The sequence below is a fragment of the Ixodes scapularis genome, unplaced genomic scaffold (assembly GCF_016920785.2).
Source record: "Ixodes scapularis isolate PalLabHiFi unplaced genomic scaffold, ASM1692078v2 PGA_scaffold4__175_contigs__length_147842914, whole genome shotgun sequence".
Classification (NCBI taxonomy): domain Eukaryota; kingdom Metazoa; phylum Arthropoda; class Arachnida; order Ixodida; family Ixodidae; genus Ixodes; species Ixodes scapularis.
In genome coordinates, this window is record NW_024609879.1 from 90,320,902 (window position 1) to 90,339,643 (window position 18,742).

General features: G+C 48.3%; 1 protein-coding gene across 1 annotated transcript in view; it reads right to left on the reverse strand.

Annotated features, from left to right (window-relative positions):
- LOC121837810 overlaps positions 1 to 18,742 on the reverse strand; it is a 151,618-nt gene that overhangs the window by 132,231 nt on the left and 645 nt on the right. Inside the window, exons 2-3 of the mRNA XM_042293628.1 lie at positions 10,973 to 11,145; positions 10,789 to 10,878 (exon numbers count right to left, since the gene is read on the reverse strand). Of these exons, the coding sequence (XP_042149562.1) occupies positions 10,789 to 10,878; positions 10,973 to 11,145 (263 nt within the window). The remainder of the gene's footprint in view (positions 1 to 10,788; positions 10,879 to 10,972; positions 11,146 to 18,742) is intronic.

Below are 18,742 nucleotides of genomic sequence, written 5' to 3' on the forward strand. Positions count from 1 at the left end.
GCAGTTCAGGGTCGTCTCGTTGGAGTGCTGCCATGTCGCCGACGTCCAAAGCGCCGAGGAAACACTCATCGTCGTCGTCTTCGATACAGGCAGGACCGGCCTCGACAGGAGCTCTTGACAGGCAGTCGGCGTCATTGTGCTTCCGGCAGGACTTGTACACAACGGTCATGTCGAACTCCTGCAGTCGCAGGCTCCACCGAGCGAGGTGTCCGGAGGGGTCCTTCAGATTTGCCAGCCAGCAGAGCGAGTGGTGGTCTGTGACCACGCGAAAAGAATTTCCATACAAATATGGGTGAAACTTTGTTATTGCCCATACAACAGCGAGGCACTCCTTTTCAGTCGTTGAATAGTTCCTCTCCGCATTAGACAGCGTCCGACTTGCGTACGCGATAACTCGCTCTGCTTCGTCCTGCACTTGGACTAGTACCGCACCCAGCCCGGTGTTACTGGCGTCGGTGTGGATCTCGGTTTCAGCAAACTGATCGAGATGGCCAAGAATCGGGGGCGTCTGGAGTCTTCGTTTCAGTCCATCGAATGACCGCTGGTGTAGGTCTGTCCATTCGAACTTTACGGCGTCCTTCGTGAGGTGCGTCAGCGGTGCGGACAGCTTGGCGAAGTCCCGAACAAATCGTCTGTAGTAGGCACAAAGCCCGAGGAATCTTCTCACGGCCTTTTTGTCGGACGGCGGCGTAAATGCAGCTACGGCGCAGGTCTTCTCGGGGTCAGGGAGAACACCTTTGTTGCTCACGACGTGGACAAGGAACTTAAGTTCACCATAGGCGAATCGACACTTCGTTGGCTTGAATGACAGGCCAGCGGTCTTGATGGCTTGAAGCACGGCTCGAAGTCGTTTCAGGTGCTCGTCGAAATCTTGTGAAAATACCACGACGTCGTCGAGGTAGCCGAGGCAGCTCTGCCATTTTAGGCCTGCCAGCACGGTGTCCATGACACGCTGGAAGGTGGCTGGCGCAGTACAGAGCCCGAACGGCATCACTTTGAATTCGTGCAGTCCGTCAGGAGTGACGACTGGAATTTTCTCCCGGTCGCGTTCGTCGACTTCAATCTGCCAGTAGCCACTCTTCAGATCCATCGACGAAAAATATCGGGAGTGGCACAGTCGGTCTAACGTATCGTCGATGCGGGGGAGCGGATAGACGTCCTTCGTCACAGCGTTCAGTCGACGATAGTCCACGCAGAACTGCAGGGTTCCGTCCTTCTTCTTTACAAGGACGACTGGGGACGCCCATGGGCTTCTCGAGGGTTGAATGATATCGTCGTCGAGCATTTCTTGGACTTGATCCTGAATCACCTTCCTTTCCTTTAAGGAGACTCGATACGGCGACTGGTGGACAGGGAGCGCGTCGTCGTCGGTAATAACGCGATGTTTCGCCATTGGTGTTTGGCGAACTTTCGACGACGTGGCAAAACAATCACTGTATTCGGCGAGGAGATCAACCAGTTGCCGGCGCTGAGGAGCTGGGAGCTCGGGGTTGGTGTCGATCGGCGGCGGCGGCGTGCTGTTTTGCTGGGACGACGAAGTTTCTTCGGAGATTGCGGTGACCACGGCTGGCGCCTGAAGCTCCTCAATGTGGCCCACAGTAGTGCCCTTCGTTAGGTGCTGCGGCTCCTCTCGGAAGTTTGTCACAAGAACATTTGTACGTCTTTCTTGGAGATCCGTTACGCCTCGTGCGACGCCAATTTCTTTCTCAAGGAGCAGTTGGGCGCTGCCTTCCAGAAGAGCTTCACCGTGCATGGCTGCGTCGGTTATGACGGTGACGAAAACACTCGACCGCGGCGGTAAGCTCACATGGTCGGCGATAACTCGGATCGCGGTTGACGTCGTGTTGGTCTCCACCGGAGGTCAAACAGGCTTTCGCAGCGACAGCTGGTTTGCCCCGAGGTCGATGACGGCGCCATACTCGCAGAGAAAATCCATTCCGAGGATAACGTCCCTCGAACAGTCTTGCAGAACGACGAACTTCACAGGGCACGTCTCACCGTGGATCTCGACGCGAGCGGTGCATCTCCCGACTGGTGTGATGAGGTGCCCTCCGGCGGTTCGTATTTGTGGTCCGTCCCACGGCGTGGTGACTTTTCGAAGGCGGCGGGAGAGCCTCCCACTCAAGACCGAGTAGTCTGCTCCGGTGTCCACGAGTGCTGATGCGTCGTGGCCGTCAATGACGACGTTTAGGTTATTGGACACCGCTGCAGGGGCGTCGTTTCGGTCTCTGGTAGCGTTCGAGTGGGGGCCCTCCGACGTTCGTGGAGGGTCTTGGCGTCGGTCGTCTTCGGCAACTCCACCTTCAGGGGTTGCCGCGCCTAGTCTCCCCGGCGTGGAGCGAGGGGCGACAGGCTTTCACGTCGGGGTCGGTGCATCGGCGAAGCTGGACGTCGTGGCGAAGGTGACCGTAACTCTCGGCGGGACGCTCGCTCGGGGGACTGAGGTCGTCGCAGGTACTTGTCGATCTCCCGAGGGCGTTCACCATACCGGGGGCGCGGGTCGTTTGGGTGGAATCCGCGCAGCCCGAGTCGTCGGTATGGGCATCGGCGGTACACATGGTCAGCTTCCCCGCAGTGGTAACACAGCGGGCGTCGGTCGGCCGTCCTTCATACGTCTGTCTTCCTCGGCGCAGGTTGCTCTGGGTGAACGTGCGCCTGATCTTCTGTCGTCGGGGGGTACTGCGGCGTTGGGGCGTCTTGCGGGGTGACGACGTGGCTTGGCGGGGAGCTTGCGGCGGTCGTCGGGCCATCGCGGCGTAGTTCAACGTCGATTCCTCCGGTGCCACCATGGTGACGGGAACTTCTGGTTGCAGCGCCCGATGCACTTCTTCTCGGACAGCCTCGGCGATGGAAAGGGTTGGTGGACGGTTGGTAATTGGCAGCAACCTTCGCAGTTCCTCCCGGACAACCTCTCGGATAATTTCCCGGATGTCCGGTGTACCCGGAGTGTTTTCGCCGTTAAGCAGTGTGGGTGCAGCGACGCCTGGATGTCGCTGGTAGTGGGAAGCAGGTGCCTAGCGCGCACTCGATGTTGGTTGCTTCGGCGATGAAAGCTTCGACGGTGGTAGGTGGGCTCCGCACAAGGCCACCGAAGATGTTTTCCTTCACACCGCGCATCAAGACCCGCAGCTTTTTCTCTTCGGGAGCGGTTGGGTCGGCGCGATTCATGAGGTGGAGAACGTCTTCGGCGAAGCTTGTGACGCTCTCGGTCGGCCCTTGGGTTCTCGCTCGCAGGAGTTCTTCGGCACGCTGCCGTCGGTGCTGGTTGGCAAAGGTCCGTCGCAGCTCGGCCTGGAATTCTTCACGACGCAATGGACGCTTCGTGGTTCTCGAACCAGGTGCGTGCCGTGCCTTCCAGAGCAACGTAGACGTTCTGAAGGCACTGCTCCGGTGTCCATCGGTTATGGCGGGCCACTCGTTCGTAACGTTGTAGCCAATCTTCAACGTCCTCGTGGATCTCCCCGGTGAAAGGCATCGGAGTCCGGGGTGCGACGGGCAAGAATACGACGGCAGAAGCGACCGGGATCTCCGACTGGTTGGCCATCGCCGTCTTTTTGGGCCTCGGCTTGTCCGGCAGCAGACCGTATTCAGGATCCTCTCCCTTGGTGCGGCGGCTGCTCCGAGTTTCAGGTTCCGCGATGAGTGGTCTTCTCACCGAGCCGGGAATCGGACTTGCACTGCAGGCCCTTGGAGGGGAACGCTGCACGGGCATGCGGTACCCAGCACCTCCACCAAAATGTCACGGGTAGTGACCAAGAAACAATAAATAAACAGGAAGAAATAAACGTTTAATGTGGCGAACTTGTGCCAAAAATAAAAGGGTACAAAAATAATAGCAGAGCGTCGCGGGCGTCGAAGTAGGCGTAGCAGCAGAGTCGAACGCTGGGGCGAAACTGACTCCTGCTTGCCACGCGGAGCCGCTTTTGTAGACGCGTAGTTGGTTCGACGTAGAAGGTTCAGCGCGTAGAAAATTCTAACCTTGAATCAGCTAGACGGTTCTCGAATTCACCAGAACATCACATTACAGTGTAAACAAAAATGCGTAGGCGCGGCCAGAAATCGAACCCTGGCCCTTCGCGTGGGAGGCAAGCGCGATAACCGTTAGGCTATGGTCGCGCTGCCTATTTTGCGCGCGGCAATATTGCTCTGGATCATCTGCGTATTAACAACAGTGAGACAGCATCAGCAGTATCGCCGTTACCGTGCTCGGATTCACGTATGTATTAGAGAATCTATAAAATTTTTAATTCTCTCAGCATGAAATTTTTGCATTCTCTTAGTTTTCTTTGAACGTTGGAATGCCTGAGACTCGATGCGAAATGTATGCGTCGGACGTAGGGCCTGGGGGAAGTTGTTTTAGCCCTAGCTAGCAGCATAATCACTGCAAATTTTAGCGAGGAAGCTCCGGCGATCTTTAATCTTTTGTGCTAATCGACCATTCTACATATTGGCAGTTCTCAAGATTTTGATACAACGAGCTTTGATTGCACTAGCTTGCATTTGATCGCAGTACTTTTTTAAGTGAAATGCTTGCGTCACACGAACTGTTACAAAGCATTCGAACCTGTCATTTAAAAAAAAACATTATTAACGTCCATAAAAGAGTTCATTTATCTCTTGGAACTCACAACACAGTTAGCAAGTCTTGACAATTTTAACTGATCAGTCCACAAAGTGTTGCATCCGATGTCCCTTAGAAATTAGTATTAGCAGGCTCTTTAACTTGCCGATCGTTACCAATAGTTCCCAGTAACCTCCATGGGTATAATAGACTCCTCTCACATGGTTGTCTAATCCATCATTCTGACATCTATAATCTTTTAAAAAATGCAGCCCCGCTTTTTAGATGCCCAGAGATAGCACCACACATATCATTATTTGTTAAATCTAATGCAACGCAGAAATAGAAGACTAACTGCACATTTTTATTTTTCTCAGGATTTATTGCAGCCGTAATTTTTTTTTTACCAAGAGTGCATTGTATTATTCGGTCAATTATTTGCTTGTTCTAACTACCTAAAAAAGACGACTCGTTTTTGTGCTTATCCCTTGGCCGAAGAGCAGTCTTGTTGAAAAATGTTGACTACAATGCTTTCAATCTCTTCAATAGACTTTTTTTCGAACGTGTGGTCCGCCTATACTTAGTTTCACCGTAGCTTGGTAAAGTACAACCGCCACAGCCCTCTCGAGCCAATCAGAGAGACGGAGTAAAGGTATGCGACGCATCTCTGCAGAAGGAGAGCACTCTGTTGATTTGTTGTCACGTGCTGCTTTCCAACGTGCATATTTGCTCACTGGGACTGTAGCCTTCGCCGTTTGGCACATTGTGATGAAGTGAATTACAGTAGCTACTACGCTAAATACCTAAGGCCTTCATGCTTTGGGCATTTGTTCGACAAGAATGTAATGTCAGCAATCAGTGAATTCAGCTCGGAGCCTATTGGACTCGAATGCTGTATTAGCGTTCGACGTGAACTGGAACCCATTCATATGCTTTACGCTGAAAAAAAAATGGTGGCAGTCAATATTGTTTGATGGGGTTTTGCAAAGGGTCTATTGTGGTATACGTCTATGAAATGTTCTGCTTTATGACAATCCATCAACATCTGCTATTAACTACGTGCTCAGAGGTGGGTTCGTCTTTGTAATTAGCAAGTTAGAACAATAATTATTTCTTACGAGTGTAATATTTATTTTCAGAAGCTGGGCCCGTTTTGTGCTCATCAATGCCAGTGTGCTATGATGGTATTATAATGTGTGTATAGTTTGAAATATCCTCTCTGAAATGCCTACAGGGTTCCTTTAAGGGAATAAATGACTTAATAACATTTTCACATCAATGGAGTTTGTTTTCGGATGCACCACATGTTCAAGAGAGGTGGAAAAAGTGCAGCCCCATGCAGCAAGTCTGCCATTCTGGTTTGTCCCATTTATTAATATTGGGGGGGGGGGGGGGGGGGGGGGGGCGGGGAGGGGGGTTTAGAGATGCGGGTGTCCTCAAAAGCTCAACCACGTGCATTGAACACAATTTTTGGTGTGTAGACTCTGAAGGCGGAAAGGCTGGATTAGAAATATTATGCATACTTGGTTTGTATATCAAATATGTTTATTTGCCCTTAATTACATAATTATTTATCCTTATCAGCCGGTTCCTTAACGAGTTCTTTCTGCGACAGTCACGTGTCAGACATTCAGCCGTAGTACTTGTGATTCTTGTTACCGGTTGACACTCCTGGCACGTCGGTATTCAGTTTGGTCGAGTGGTGACTTTGACTCAGTGATGCCATCTTGTGATCATACGTCATGTGCCGCCACTGACATCTGATGTACTGAATCTGGAGGGCTGGCTTCTAATTCGCAAATTTTCCTGGCAGTTTTCTGCGTCAATGTATCTAGTTCGGGCACGTATTGCTTAAGTTGCTGCGCCTTTTACTGTACCGTTGACTCGATGGCTTGCAACAGTGATTGTTTGCTACCCAAGCCACTTCACTTCCATTCCACAATGGCGATTTCTTCTGCATGCCGCGACCACTGCAACTTGGGTAAATCTCGTGTGGCTAAGTGAAGTCGGGTGATGCTTGGTGCTAACTTTATGAGAACGACCAACCATTATATTTATTCAAGCGACTCAGCTGCATTCTTCCTCAAAATTAGAAATTGTGTGCTTCGTGGAGAGGGCACAGGTAATTGATGTCGGCAAATTAATAATGCCCTTGGACGTCGACCGACACCAAATAAACTGTTCATTGCCGCTTACCTGCTTTGTCGTGCTTAGTGTAGAAGCATGGGTCATGCTTACCTCCCGTCGAGGCGATAGGAATAGGGAGGTTCGGGGTAGCGTCGGCACAAAAGACAGAGGCTGGCAAGGATACTCCTCAATGTCCCAAGGTCGCTCCTCGATACGTAGTCAAGGGTCGTTCGGCACGAACCCTGGCAGGCCCATTGATTGGCATGGGCACCCCTTGTAAGCATGGTTGGCCTCACGTAGTGGTAGGAGGGTGATCGCCGGTCGGCCGTTGGCAACACCTCCGTCTTCCTCGCTGTAATTTGTTCAGTGCAGACCTACACTGGCTCTTCCCGAAGTCGGGAATACTACGGCGTTGAGGTGCCCCGTTGAACTGGAATACTACTAGCCAGGTGGTGGCGGCCGTTCTGCCATTGCAGCGTAAGTCACTTTCAGTTCGTCACATGCCGCTTCGCTCGCAGAAGTCTCCGGTTTAAATGCCTGTTGAACTCCTTCCCGAACAATCCCGGCAATCCCAATAAAAGCCGGGCAACTGGTGACAGGAAGTAGCTTCCTGATCTCCTCCCGGAAAACATTGTACATGACGTCGCGAATTCCTGGGAGGCTGGCCTCGAAGTTGCAGCTGGACAACTCTAGTGTCGAGACGCTGGGGAGTTGTGTGATGAACCCTTCGACTGTTTATGATGATTATCAGCTTCTTATCTTCTTTAGCATGAGGGTCGGCGCGGGCGCTTGATCAGGATCCAAACATCCTCCACGAAGGCGGTGAGGCTCTCGTTGGGGCCATCTCCTGGATCGAATTAGGCATTCGGTCCTTTCTCGCCAACGCCGGCTGACGAACGTGCACAGCTCGATCTTACAAACTTGCCACAACGCTGAGAAGGATTCGTGGTTCTCAAACCAGTGCCTGGCAGTTTCTTCCACGACAAGTATACGTTCTGCAGGTGTTGGTCTTATGTCCACCCATTGTGGTGGGCGATACGATCATATTGTTCAATCCCCTCCGCGACGTCTACATACACCTTGACGCGAAAGGGCATTGGAGTGCGGGGTGCGGCGGGCATGCAAGCAATCGTGGGAGCCGACGCAGTTTGCAGCTACGGGTTTGTCACCGTTGGCTTAGTCTGCTTCGGTTTTTCTGACAGGAGAACAAAATCGGGGGTTCTTCCAGGTAGCAGCAACTGACTCGAATCGGGGGTTTTGATCACTGCCGTGTAGGAACTGAACTTAAATGGATGTGGGACCACTTTTCTGGTAATCAGCTTCTGTAGGCTGTCGCCGCGAAGAGGCGTGAAGAGTGGGCTGGGTAGGTAACACTCGCCCAAGTGATACACGCGCGATAAAATATCCATGCAGCTCGCAGCTTGTGTATGGAGTGTTGATTAAACGTGTATGTCGACGAAACGTGCGGCAGACCAGCGGATTTAATACCAACTGTAACACCTGTGCTCTGTGAAAGTGCACGTCTACGCCAGAACTATTTAGGAAGCAGCACAGCATCATTTAGCACGGCACGGGAACTACCAGTTTTTCGGTGCGCCGCACAACCAAAGTTAGCCTTTGGTCGTTCGAACGAAGCGGCACCCGATCACAGACTGCCAAGCACGACTCACGCAATTCCTGTAGCTAAACTGCGTATTTCAACAGATTAATCACGATTCACTACAGACTTCAAAGGTTCCGATGGTCAACGAGAGCACAAAAACGCCGCGTTGAAATTTATCCTTGCGACATCCGAATCACTCCGAGGTCCGATCAACGCAGTCCGCGATTGTCTCTTCCGTGGCAATATCAGCAATATCCCCGTCGATCACCAGCAAAATGCATACCGTTCCTTCGTATTTTTCACGTTATAGCTACGTGAGAGACCAGTCTGAACTGTGAAGTCGCTTTCGACCAGCTTCATTTGACGGCTCCCGCATCTGAAATCAACTTGCTCAGACCAGCGACAACGAACAACGCATCCGACAAGCTTCGACTGAGCTGGGGCCAGCCGCTGCCTGGGCGCTGCCATCTTTCCTGTGACGTCACGTATTTGGTCTTGTCACGTGACGAGTCGACATTTTTTGCGTACAATGGGAGCGGCCTGTAGTGGGCCACTTTCGAATGCAAGCCCCTCTACCTCGTTGATTTCAGCAGATTAGCATATTTTCATGAACTCTATTAAAGGTTTTATGTTTTTGCCGTTGAACCAAGCCCATAAGACGCCCCAAAACTTGAGTTGGACGTACAGTGCACTGACATTGAACCGACCGTACCAACTTTCAACAGAGCCTTGATAGCCGAGTGGTACAACTATTAAAATAGCTATAGGGTACGTGTTACAGACTAAAAACAAATAGTCGGGGTTTTCTTGGCCTTACTGCAAAACCTTGGTTTTTTTGTTGTTTTTTGTCTTGTGATTTCAATACGTACTTTAGCTGTTTAATAAGGTATATCGAACCGTTATGAAGCCCCTCGTAAACGTTCTGGCTGTCAGTTCGGTGTCAGTGCCCAGTACCTGGAACTTGTGTTTTGGGGTGTGTTATTTGAGACAAAAGTGTGTAAGACTACACCCTTTTTTTAGAGTTTATGGCGAATGCATAACATGGAGCAAGCAATACTGACACAAACAAACGAAGCATGCGTTTGCTCCTATGCACAATACTAAGCTCTGTAATACTCGCACACTGCTTACTTAGAGAAGGAAACGACACATCATGAACGCTTCAAAGATACCACACATATTACAAGAAGATATTAAATCTTAACCTCTATAAATATTCACAAATAGCAGCGAAAACGTTTTTTATAGATAAATATTAAAACAAGTTTGTCAAATTATAAATAAAATAAAAAAATGCGTGATGTTTACAAATATCTGTAATGCCGAATCCCCCTCCGTAACCTCCCCTCCTTGTCTCCTGCTCCCCACCCATTCAGCGGGAAAACTTCCCCTCTAACTTTAGCGGAAAAACTGTCCCACTAAGTTTAGCGCAAATATTTCCCCGCTAAATTGAGCGGAACAATTTCCCCGCTAAATTTAGAAAAAAAAAAAAACTTCCCTCTTATTTAGCGAAAAACTTTTCCGCCAAATTTACCGGGAAAGTTTACCCTCGTGATGTCACACGTGCCGCACGTGTGACGTCATTATGGGAAAGGTTCCACAATGCAATGCTCGGTTACGCCGAACCCGACGCCGTTCATCCCGGAAACGGGCGCCTAAGAGCTGCGCTCTAAAACCGAAAACGCCATATTTTAGTCTTATTCCTATCGTTTGCAAAGATGGAATATTAGATTTGTTTTTCTATGCACAGCATGTAACCTAACGCTTCAAAGGTACTTTAGTCGGCCCGCAAAAATCGGTCTCTCAACGCTTACAGAAAAAAAAAAACAGCTTACATCGGTAAAGAAAAAAATAATACTGTTCTAGGCAATTTGCGACGCCATTTTGCGGACGATGAACGCGTAGAGAGAAATGCTGCCGACAGATGGCGTACGCCACGTGAGAGCAGCGCCAATTAAATAGTTTTTTTGTTTTTTTTTTTGCGAGATCGTTTGCTATAAATTTGAATCGACCGGCGCTCTGTCGACGCTGCGCACGTCATCTGTTGGCATGGCGGTACTTATCTTTATGCCCGGATCGTCTGCGAAGTGGCGACGTAAGTGACCCCGAACACGTGTTTTCTTCTTTCTTTTTCCGCAAGGTAAGTTTATTTATATATATATATTTTTTTTTTTTTTTTTTTTTTTTTGCTGTAAACTTTCACCACGTGCTTGCACCTATGAAGTGAATGGCAGCGCGATATGTTGAGAAACCCATTTTTGCAGGTCGTGTGAACTGCCTTCAAAACCGTTAGTTTACAGGCTGCATATGTATCGAGATACACTTGTTGTCTTACTTTGATTCACTATTTTATGAAACTAAGGAGCATTTTCTTAAAGAAGTTTCGGAATTTTTGCCGTTTTCACCATCTTGAGGATGATAGTGCTCAGTTCAATAACATAGTGCTGCGTTTAACGAATACACTTAAAAATATCCGAAGGAATTATTACGTCATTACCACGCGTAGTCCATTATCCCTTTCAAGAGAAACGGCCGCCCTTTGATCCGTATCATGATATACCATTTTGTTAAGCTCCATTCCATTCATCTGAAACGGGGAAGGAAATGCAATTGAACCCTACGTCCTACTTATTTAGACTTGATGCTTGAAGATAAAAAGAAACACAAAAAAAAACGCTCACATATTGTTTCACTGGGGTTCCCCCTTCTTCGTACTGCAACAAAAACGACTTCGAAAAAACATCGGCTGGTTGCAGAGATAGAGTGGTGTCTTCATCGATAAAGAGTGTTAGCTGATCCCCGTCACTTCGAGCCTCTATTACATGTGGATACACTAGCCTCCTTCTCCCAAAACCTAAGAGTGAAAAAAAAAAAAACATTAAATGAACAATAAGCTCCTTGAAAGACCACATGAAGCAGCATTGCCATTCGCCATCTCATGGGCCCGAACCGTGCGATTGGATCCCCGTCTTCGCCAAAGGCTGGCGCAGCACTCGATATTGATACAAGCTGAGCTTGGTTCACGTCGAACACTGCTGCAGCTTTTGTGTCCAATATATGCCCAGTGTATGCACCAAAGCAATGGTGTATTCGGATAATTGGCACAGTCGCAACTAGATGGCGCAAACTTCTCAAAATGCCCTATTATTTGTTTTACCGCAAACTGACCGCTTATAAGCATATGACATAAAGTTCCTCTCGCAGGGTCTAGGTGAGGAGTTATTTCAGTTATTTGTTTAGCTCTTGATCTTTTTACGCATGGTTTAATCTTATGCGGCACCGCTCAGCGCGATACAGACAAACATGAACCATCGAATTCTAAATGCTTGTGAATTTAAAAACAAAATAAACTACTTTAAATAAAAACATACGCGCGTGGTTCGACGACTTACAACCAAATTTCCCAACATATTATTTATTAAGCCTCAAGTTCGTTCACTGTACGTGGTAACCGTACCTTAGTTGAAACTATTCGGACGCTACACTATACGGAGGTTTAGTAGATCGGTCCGATTACTCCGATTACGATACCAGATACCTCGCCGACGCCTTTTTGTGTGCACCGAATCGCTGTCACGTACCGTTTTAGAAGGTATCGGAACGGCCAACTAAAACTCCCTGTCGTCTACTCATATGCAGCCACTAAAAACTTTCGCATTATGTATGGTGGTCACCCCTCGAGATTCAGCATATTGTTGGGTCACTGACATATTGGTAATAATGACAATTCAAGTTGCAGCGAAGGACATCAAGATACAGTGAACCTTCTAAACCAATTGTTTCCCAACCCATGGCCCAATGATTTGGCCTGGTAGTTCAACAGATAAGAGTACCTAGTGTGTAGATTTACGCCCGTGGTTAAAACCCGAGATTTCACTCTTGACGTTTTGAAAGCTTTTTTGTACAATATCTCTAAACATTATTCGATAGCAAAATACGTTAGTCATACAAATCAGTCTTGGGTAACAAAGCGCTACTGTAACTTCTGTACTCTTTTATGACGTTTAACTGTAACGAGTTACTTTTTCAAGAACAGTAAATTGTAACAATAGTACTATTACTTTTTCTGAAGTAACCGCGAAAGTAATGACGTGACTTTAATTGGCAATTTCCAGTTTTTTTTATTTTTCTTATTTATAAGATATCATTGAACGCGTACAATCGTTCCATTCCTTGCACCTTCGAAATGATGTGTTCCGACATTTCGAGTATAAAGTTGACTTTCCACAAACTTTTTATTACGTTCTTTCTCGCGAGTCATGAACCAAATTTAGCCACGCGCACTTTGATGCAAGCAATACTCTAGCTATATTTACGCAGGCGCTTGTAGTTTGGGCTGAACATTTGCACCTTAGCATTATGAAGGTCTAATTATGTCGCAGCATTTTCATTAGTGCCCCGGTAGATGCGCTCACTTTGAACTGGCTTGAAGCGCAGGTATCTAAAGTTCGCAACATCGCCACGGGATGCCGCCACAGTGCCGGTGGCTGACGAAACTAGATGCTAGAGCCACTGTATATGGCAGCGTAGCTGCCATATACAGTGGCTCTAGCATCTAGTTTTCCCTGTTTGCCTCCCACCGTTTCCCTGTTTGCCTCCCCGCGCTTTTCCCTGTTGCGCCTCCCACCGTGATTGGTCACACGCGGTACCATAGCAACGACCCGAGCTGGCTCGGTTTCCATAGCAACCGAGTGACTACTCGTCACGAGACCATGCGGAGGGCAAGTTCGTCTGCTTCTTGCGCAGGGGGTAGCGGTGACGTCAGAACGCCGAGCCCTGATTGGCTGATCGCGACCCCCTATCTGAGCGTCGTCTGCTCCTTTGCAACGTCGTCTGCTCGCAACGTCGTCTACGTCTGTCTCACCTTTCCTGCGACTTTCGGAATTGCAGAGGCCAGATTCACGAAACGATCTTACGCCAAAAATGTGCGTAAGACATAACTTAAGAACAAATTCGTGTTCACGAAACAAAATTTTCGTAAGTTTTGCGCAGGTTACGACGAGATCCTACGACAGCCCCGAAGCTGTCTTACGCACTTCTTACGATCAAATCAGCATGGCCGACAGCGTCGCGGTCGCGACGACCCATGGACGTTTATTTTTCTACGTGCGCTTCTCATGCGTCCCGACTTCAAGCAGCAAGGAAAAAGTAAAAAGTGCTTGAAACAGGCCACGACGAACAAGAACGCTGGATCCACAAACACCCGGGAAAAGCTCCAACGGCCACGATTCCCCCGAACGCTACCAAGCGAGCACGGCAATTAGGCCTAGCAGGCACTCCGCGACTCGGCCCACGACCGGCTGGTGAGCTGAATGAAATATGAACGCGCGACCCTTGTGAACCCTTCCCGTATTATACTTTGATCGCTGACCTCAGTTTTAGATTAAGAGGTCAATTTCTTCCTCTTGTTATCTCCTTGTTTCCCGAGGCAACGGTGACTCTCGCCGGTGAAAAAGCGGTGAATCTCCGACAGACGCAGGAAAGGTAAAGCAGCCATCGCTTTGACTAGCAGACGTAAAGCAGACGACGTTAACTGCGCCAACCCGCCGGCGCCAATAAAGAATGAGGGGTCTCGCCGCACACGAAAGGAGGGAAAGAGTATTTGGGAGGGAACTTGCGGACATTAACACGCTCACCCTCTCGCTTCTTAGCAAACAAACCTCGGCGCCTCGGGACACCTCGCATGTGAGTCCTTTGACTTCCGTCCTTGATGCGCGTCTCCTAGTTGTTAGACAAAAACAACGCACCGCTCGAGTTATTTCGTCTGCCCTCTCTGAAAGGCGAAGTCGAGCTCGCTCTTGAAGACCCGGTGTCGCAGGAAAGGTAAGACAGACGCAGACGATGTTGCGAGCAGACGATGTTGCGAGCAGACGACGTTGCAAAGGAGCAAACGACGCTGAGATAGGGGGTCGCGATCAGCCAATCAGGGCTCGGCGTTCTGACGTCACCGCTACCTCCTTTCTCATGCGCAGAAGACGAAAATGAGCCCACTTGCGAGGCGTATAGAGTAATATACACAAGGTAAAAAGCGGACACTGCCCTAGGCCCAACGTTACTAAAACACTCAGTTCGGAAACTCGCCGTCGAAACCTGGGCCGCTGGCGTCCACCGAGACCGAGCTAAATACGACAACAGCGCCACTCTTTATCATTTGTCTGTACTGTGGTCACGCTGAGCTTTTAGAAAGCATGTTTTTGCGTAAAAACAAACAGAAAAGACTTTTTGTATGAAATTTATTGGACTTTAATACAAAATGAAGGACGCGTGATGTTTTTAAAATCTTTAGTTTGCAAGGCTTTGCGGCACAATTAATATTGTTTTTATACAACCATGCCTCAGCGGTGCTTTCAGGTAGCGCGTCCCGACCTAGGTCCAGTTTAACTTCGGTAGTACGACGCGGCGCGTCCGCTGGGGAGACGGGGGTGGCACCCCTGTAACCTCTTCCGCTGTATCTGTTTCGGCCCAAAATGGCCGATTAGAGTCAAAATAGACGTCACCGGCACTTCCTCGAGTGGCCGCTGCGGGAGAAATGGCGGCGCTGTGCTCGCCATTAGCTCGGTGCTCGAGGAAAGATCGGGGACATAATTTCAGAGCAGTCTCTATGGCAGTTTCCCAACTGAGTGTTTTAGTAACGGTGCCTAGGCCCCAGAGCCCAGATAGACGAGTCACAGCTAGCGCTCCTAGCGGACGGCATTAAACACAATCTAGTTCCGGTTACGGTCAAGTTAGTTTCGGTTTCGGTTTGGGCGTTTCTGCTCCGGTTCTCCGGCACCCTTTTCTTTCTCCCCATCTTTCCTTCTTGCGTCGTTCCTCGCGACGCTCTCGGGAGCTCTTCGGCTCCCGGAGCCGCTGTTTCATTTTTTTTTAATGTTGACGCAGTTTTATTTTAATTTTTACGATATTATCCATGCAAAATGTGTAAAAGAAAATTTCCACTTCACAAAACGGATGCGTATATCTTCTTTGTTGGTTTTTCCTACTGTAAAACATTGAAGTTACACAACCTCCACATTGACTCCTGACTGGTGGAGCATTTTGGGGTGAACAACAGTAAGTGATTAGAAAACATTTTATTGGACCACATTCGTATATACATGATTTACTTCAGGCGCTCTGTATGTTTCACAAGAAAAAGATATAAAAAAATGAATATGAAGGAGTTTGGCATATCGTACACTTCGTAATAGATGTTTCGCGGAACCAAGTTAACAACTATTTTCCACGGGGAAGTTGGTGAATGGTCCATTCGCTTTCACGCCGACTCGGGCTCCGGAAGTAAGTCAAGAAATAAATAAGACATCACTATCATTACCAGTCATAAGAGTGTAATAAGAGTGCAAAGCACACAGCGAAGAGTACGAATTCCCAATTTCCAGCTAATATAAGACACACAAATTGGCATAGCCTGAAACACACTGCGGGCGAGCCAATACCAAACACTGAGAACCCTATTCGGAATTTGACAATATTCAACGGTCCTAAACATTTCTCGAAATACAATTGATCAGAAATAAGGTATAGCTCAAAAAAGCGGCTAAAAAACTATAAACAGTGGATACAAAAGTGGATACATTTTCTTACTAATATCTATATAATCTATACACTATTTTCCATCGAAATTCTGTAGAAAGTGGAGAAATATATTTGCAAAAGGGCCGTGATACACATTTGCTGGAAATAAGGGAAACAATTTTTTTAGTGCAATTAAGCTGCAGCCCGCTAAATTAATACGCACTTTTTGTTTCTGATTTGGTAACCACCTCCCTTAATAGACTATGAACAGTTAAACTTGTCTAGTTGCTTTACAACAACTGAAGAGTGTAACCAAACTTTGTCCAGGTTCCAGTTAAGAAATCGAACATGCCAACACAGGCGTATTTTCACGCTAAATGGGAGAAGAGCCGGAGAGGAGGAGGGGAAGGTACGGATGGGGGAGGAGGGGCATACCCTCCCCTTTGCACCCTCTTCTCCTCCTCTAGAGCTGCGCTCTAATTCGACATTACAGAGAATTGTTAACGTCTTTCATTTTTTTTTACTCGTCCAACTATCGAATTTGCGGCCACGTAGGTCCGGTTTCCAAAATACTATCCTAAGTGTCCTGCTTTCACCCGTTGCAGCCGAGGGCATTGTTTTTAGTAGCAAACGGCCGGAATACGTTCATGCCAAATTTTCGGTAATTTCCCTTTTGTTCATCGGACAAATTGTGCTGAGTTCGTTGGACGGGCTTCGGGCATTGGTGACTGCGAGACTTCCGTTGAATGTGGACGACCGTCATCCTCCTCGACTTTGCGTTTGCGTTGCTCTGTGCTGCCAGAGAAGGATTATGCATATCCAGTATTACATTAAACCGCCGCCCCCTACACTGGCAGGTGCGCAGGGCACCGCCCAATATGAGTCGGACATCCCATGCGTACTCTGCTTGCAGGTTGAGCTCGCCGGCACAACAAAAAAAATTGTCGTAATCGTTTTTGTTTTTTGGGGGGGGGGGAGGGGGAGGTTGTGGATTAACCTTAGGAGTACGGGAGTTTGGGTTAGTCCTTGTTGGAATTTATGTGTTTCTGATTTGAGAGGAATGCTTATAATTACAATTCGGACGGGACTCACGTGCGTTCGAGAAATTCTGCGGGTGTGGATTCGGCGAGAAGAAGAGGTCTCGCCCACGAGCCATCACCCAGGTATACGGCTATTTCTGCCTAGCTGAGAAGAGGCCATTCTCATGCAACGCTAGCCGCGCAGGCTTGTCGAAGTCGTAGTCGAGGAGTGAACTCTCCATGCGCTCACCGTTTTCGCAGTGGTAGCGGACGGTGTCCCAACGTAGATTAGCTTGGCCAGTCGATCTGCGTACTTCTTTACGGGGATCCTGCAGTGTGCGGGAAGCCGATGAAAATCGACGGTAGACTACGGAAGACGACGCTGTCCGGGCGGTAACGTGTCGTCGAGCTTTGTATAGGCGGTGAAGGGCCGTTCGGGAGTTTCAGACTCGAAAGGATGATTACCGACACTAGCAGGGTCGGCGCCAGGTCATGGAACACAATCTCGGCCTCCGCCAGCTCCGTCTCGATCGCACTCGATGGAGCTGTACACCGCCGGCTCCGTGGACCTTAGTCACCCGCTCTGTGCACCATCCCGCACGTCAGCCGAACTTCACCGAGCGCCATGACTTCCGCAGTCCTCCCGCTCATTTGCGAGAGATTCAGGCTGACGTCAGTTCCTGGATCATGATCAGCGATGGTGCGCTTTGTATCACCTACCGCTGTTTCATTCAAGAGCTGCCGAATCCGGTTAAGTGGTTTCAAACGTTTGACATGTGCATGATTGTGCTGCGTGACATCTAGGTTCGGAGTTCGCTGTCACTTCGTCATAAGTACGCCACCAAGGTTTTTTGGCATCTCTCGATCATTCGCGCGAAGCGTGATCAAAACTGATGCGGAGTGTTGTTGTGGCTGTTTTGTACCCGTGTTGCAACTCCTATTAAAAATAGAGTTTCTCTGTTGTTATTTCGTCATTCTTCCCTACCCCGTATGTGCATGTGCGGAACTTAGTGTCCGTGTTATTTCGTCTGTAAAAGCATCAATTGGAATTCGCAAGGTTCTTGGGAGTGCAGAATTCCAAACTAGGCAAAACTGTCGTATTAAGTAAACAATAAAAATAAACACTCTTTAAAAGAATTAAAAAAAAGAAGCACGAGCAAAACACGAATGTGCTCCATCGCTATCCATTTGTTGTACAGGAGTTCATAATTTTATTTTTTCACGTATTAGGGTATCTAAACCTGCTCATTTATATTTTTGGAGAGAATCAATTCATGCACGCTTATGAGGCATGTGTAATATATTCGAAGCACGAATTTTCAGATCACTAGAAATATAGTGGAAGCATACTCAAAGTATGGCATAAAGGTATACTTGAAATACGCCATAAGTACACCGTGAGTATACTCCATATCGGCCATATTCACACGGAGTTATTACGGAAAAAGTATGCGTACTGAGTTCGTCGCAAGTATATTAGAAATATTCTGTTTTTCGCTAAGGCTGTTTTCAACGTGATGTGAGTTCTATCTATAAGTGGTGCCTGTCTAATGATAATGTCCTAAACGAGTCGAAAACACAAATTATTCTCTAGGTTCAAAGCGTGTCATTGTGCAATCCTGCTACTCTTCAGATACGACTGTTATTAGTCGTGTGTTTCTGCTCGGGAACTTGGGTATTTATATAGAAACCGAGATTTGTTTTAATCACCGGGTTAGGCATGTTAACAATTTGCCTCTACGCATATTAGGTACCGTAACGCGTAGATGTAACATCTTTAGGAACACCCTTTTTTTTCTCATGTTTTTCGTTCCCTTTCCCGAAGCCGCCATCGTTAGCCTCACTCGTGTGGAACTCCGTTGGATCGACCGAATTCTCTAGTATTGAGCATATTTAAAGAATCTTTATAAGCGGGTTTTA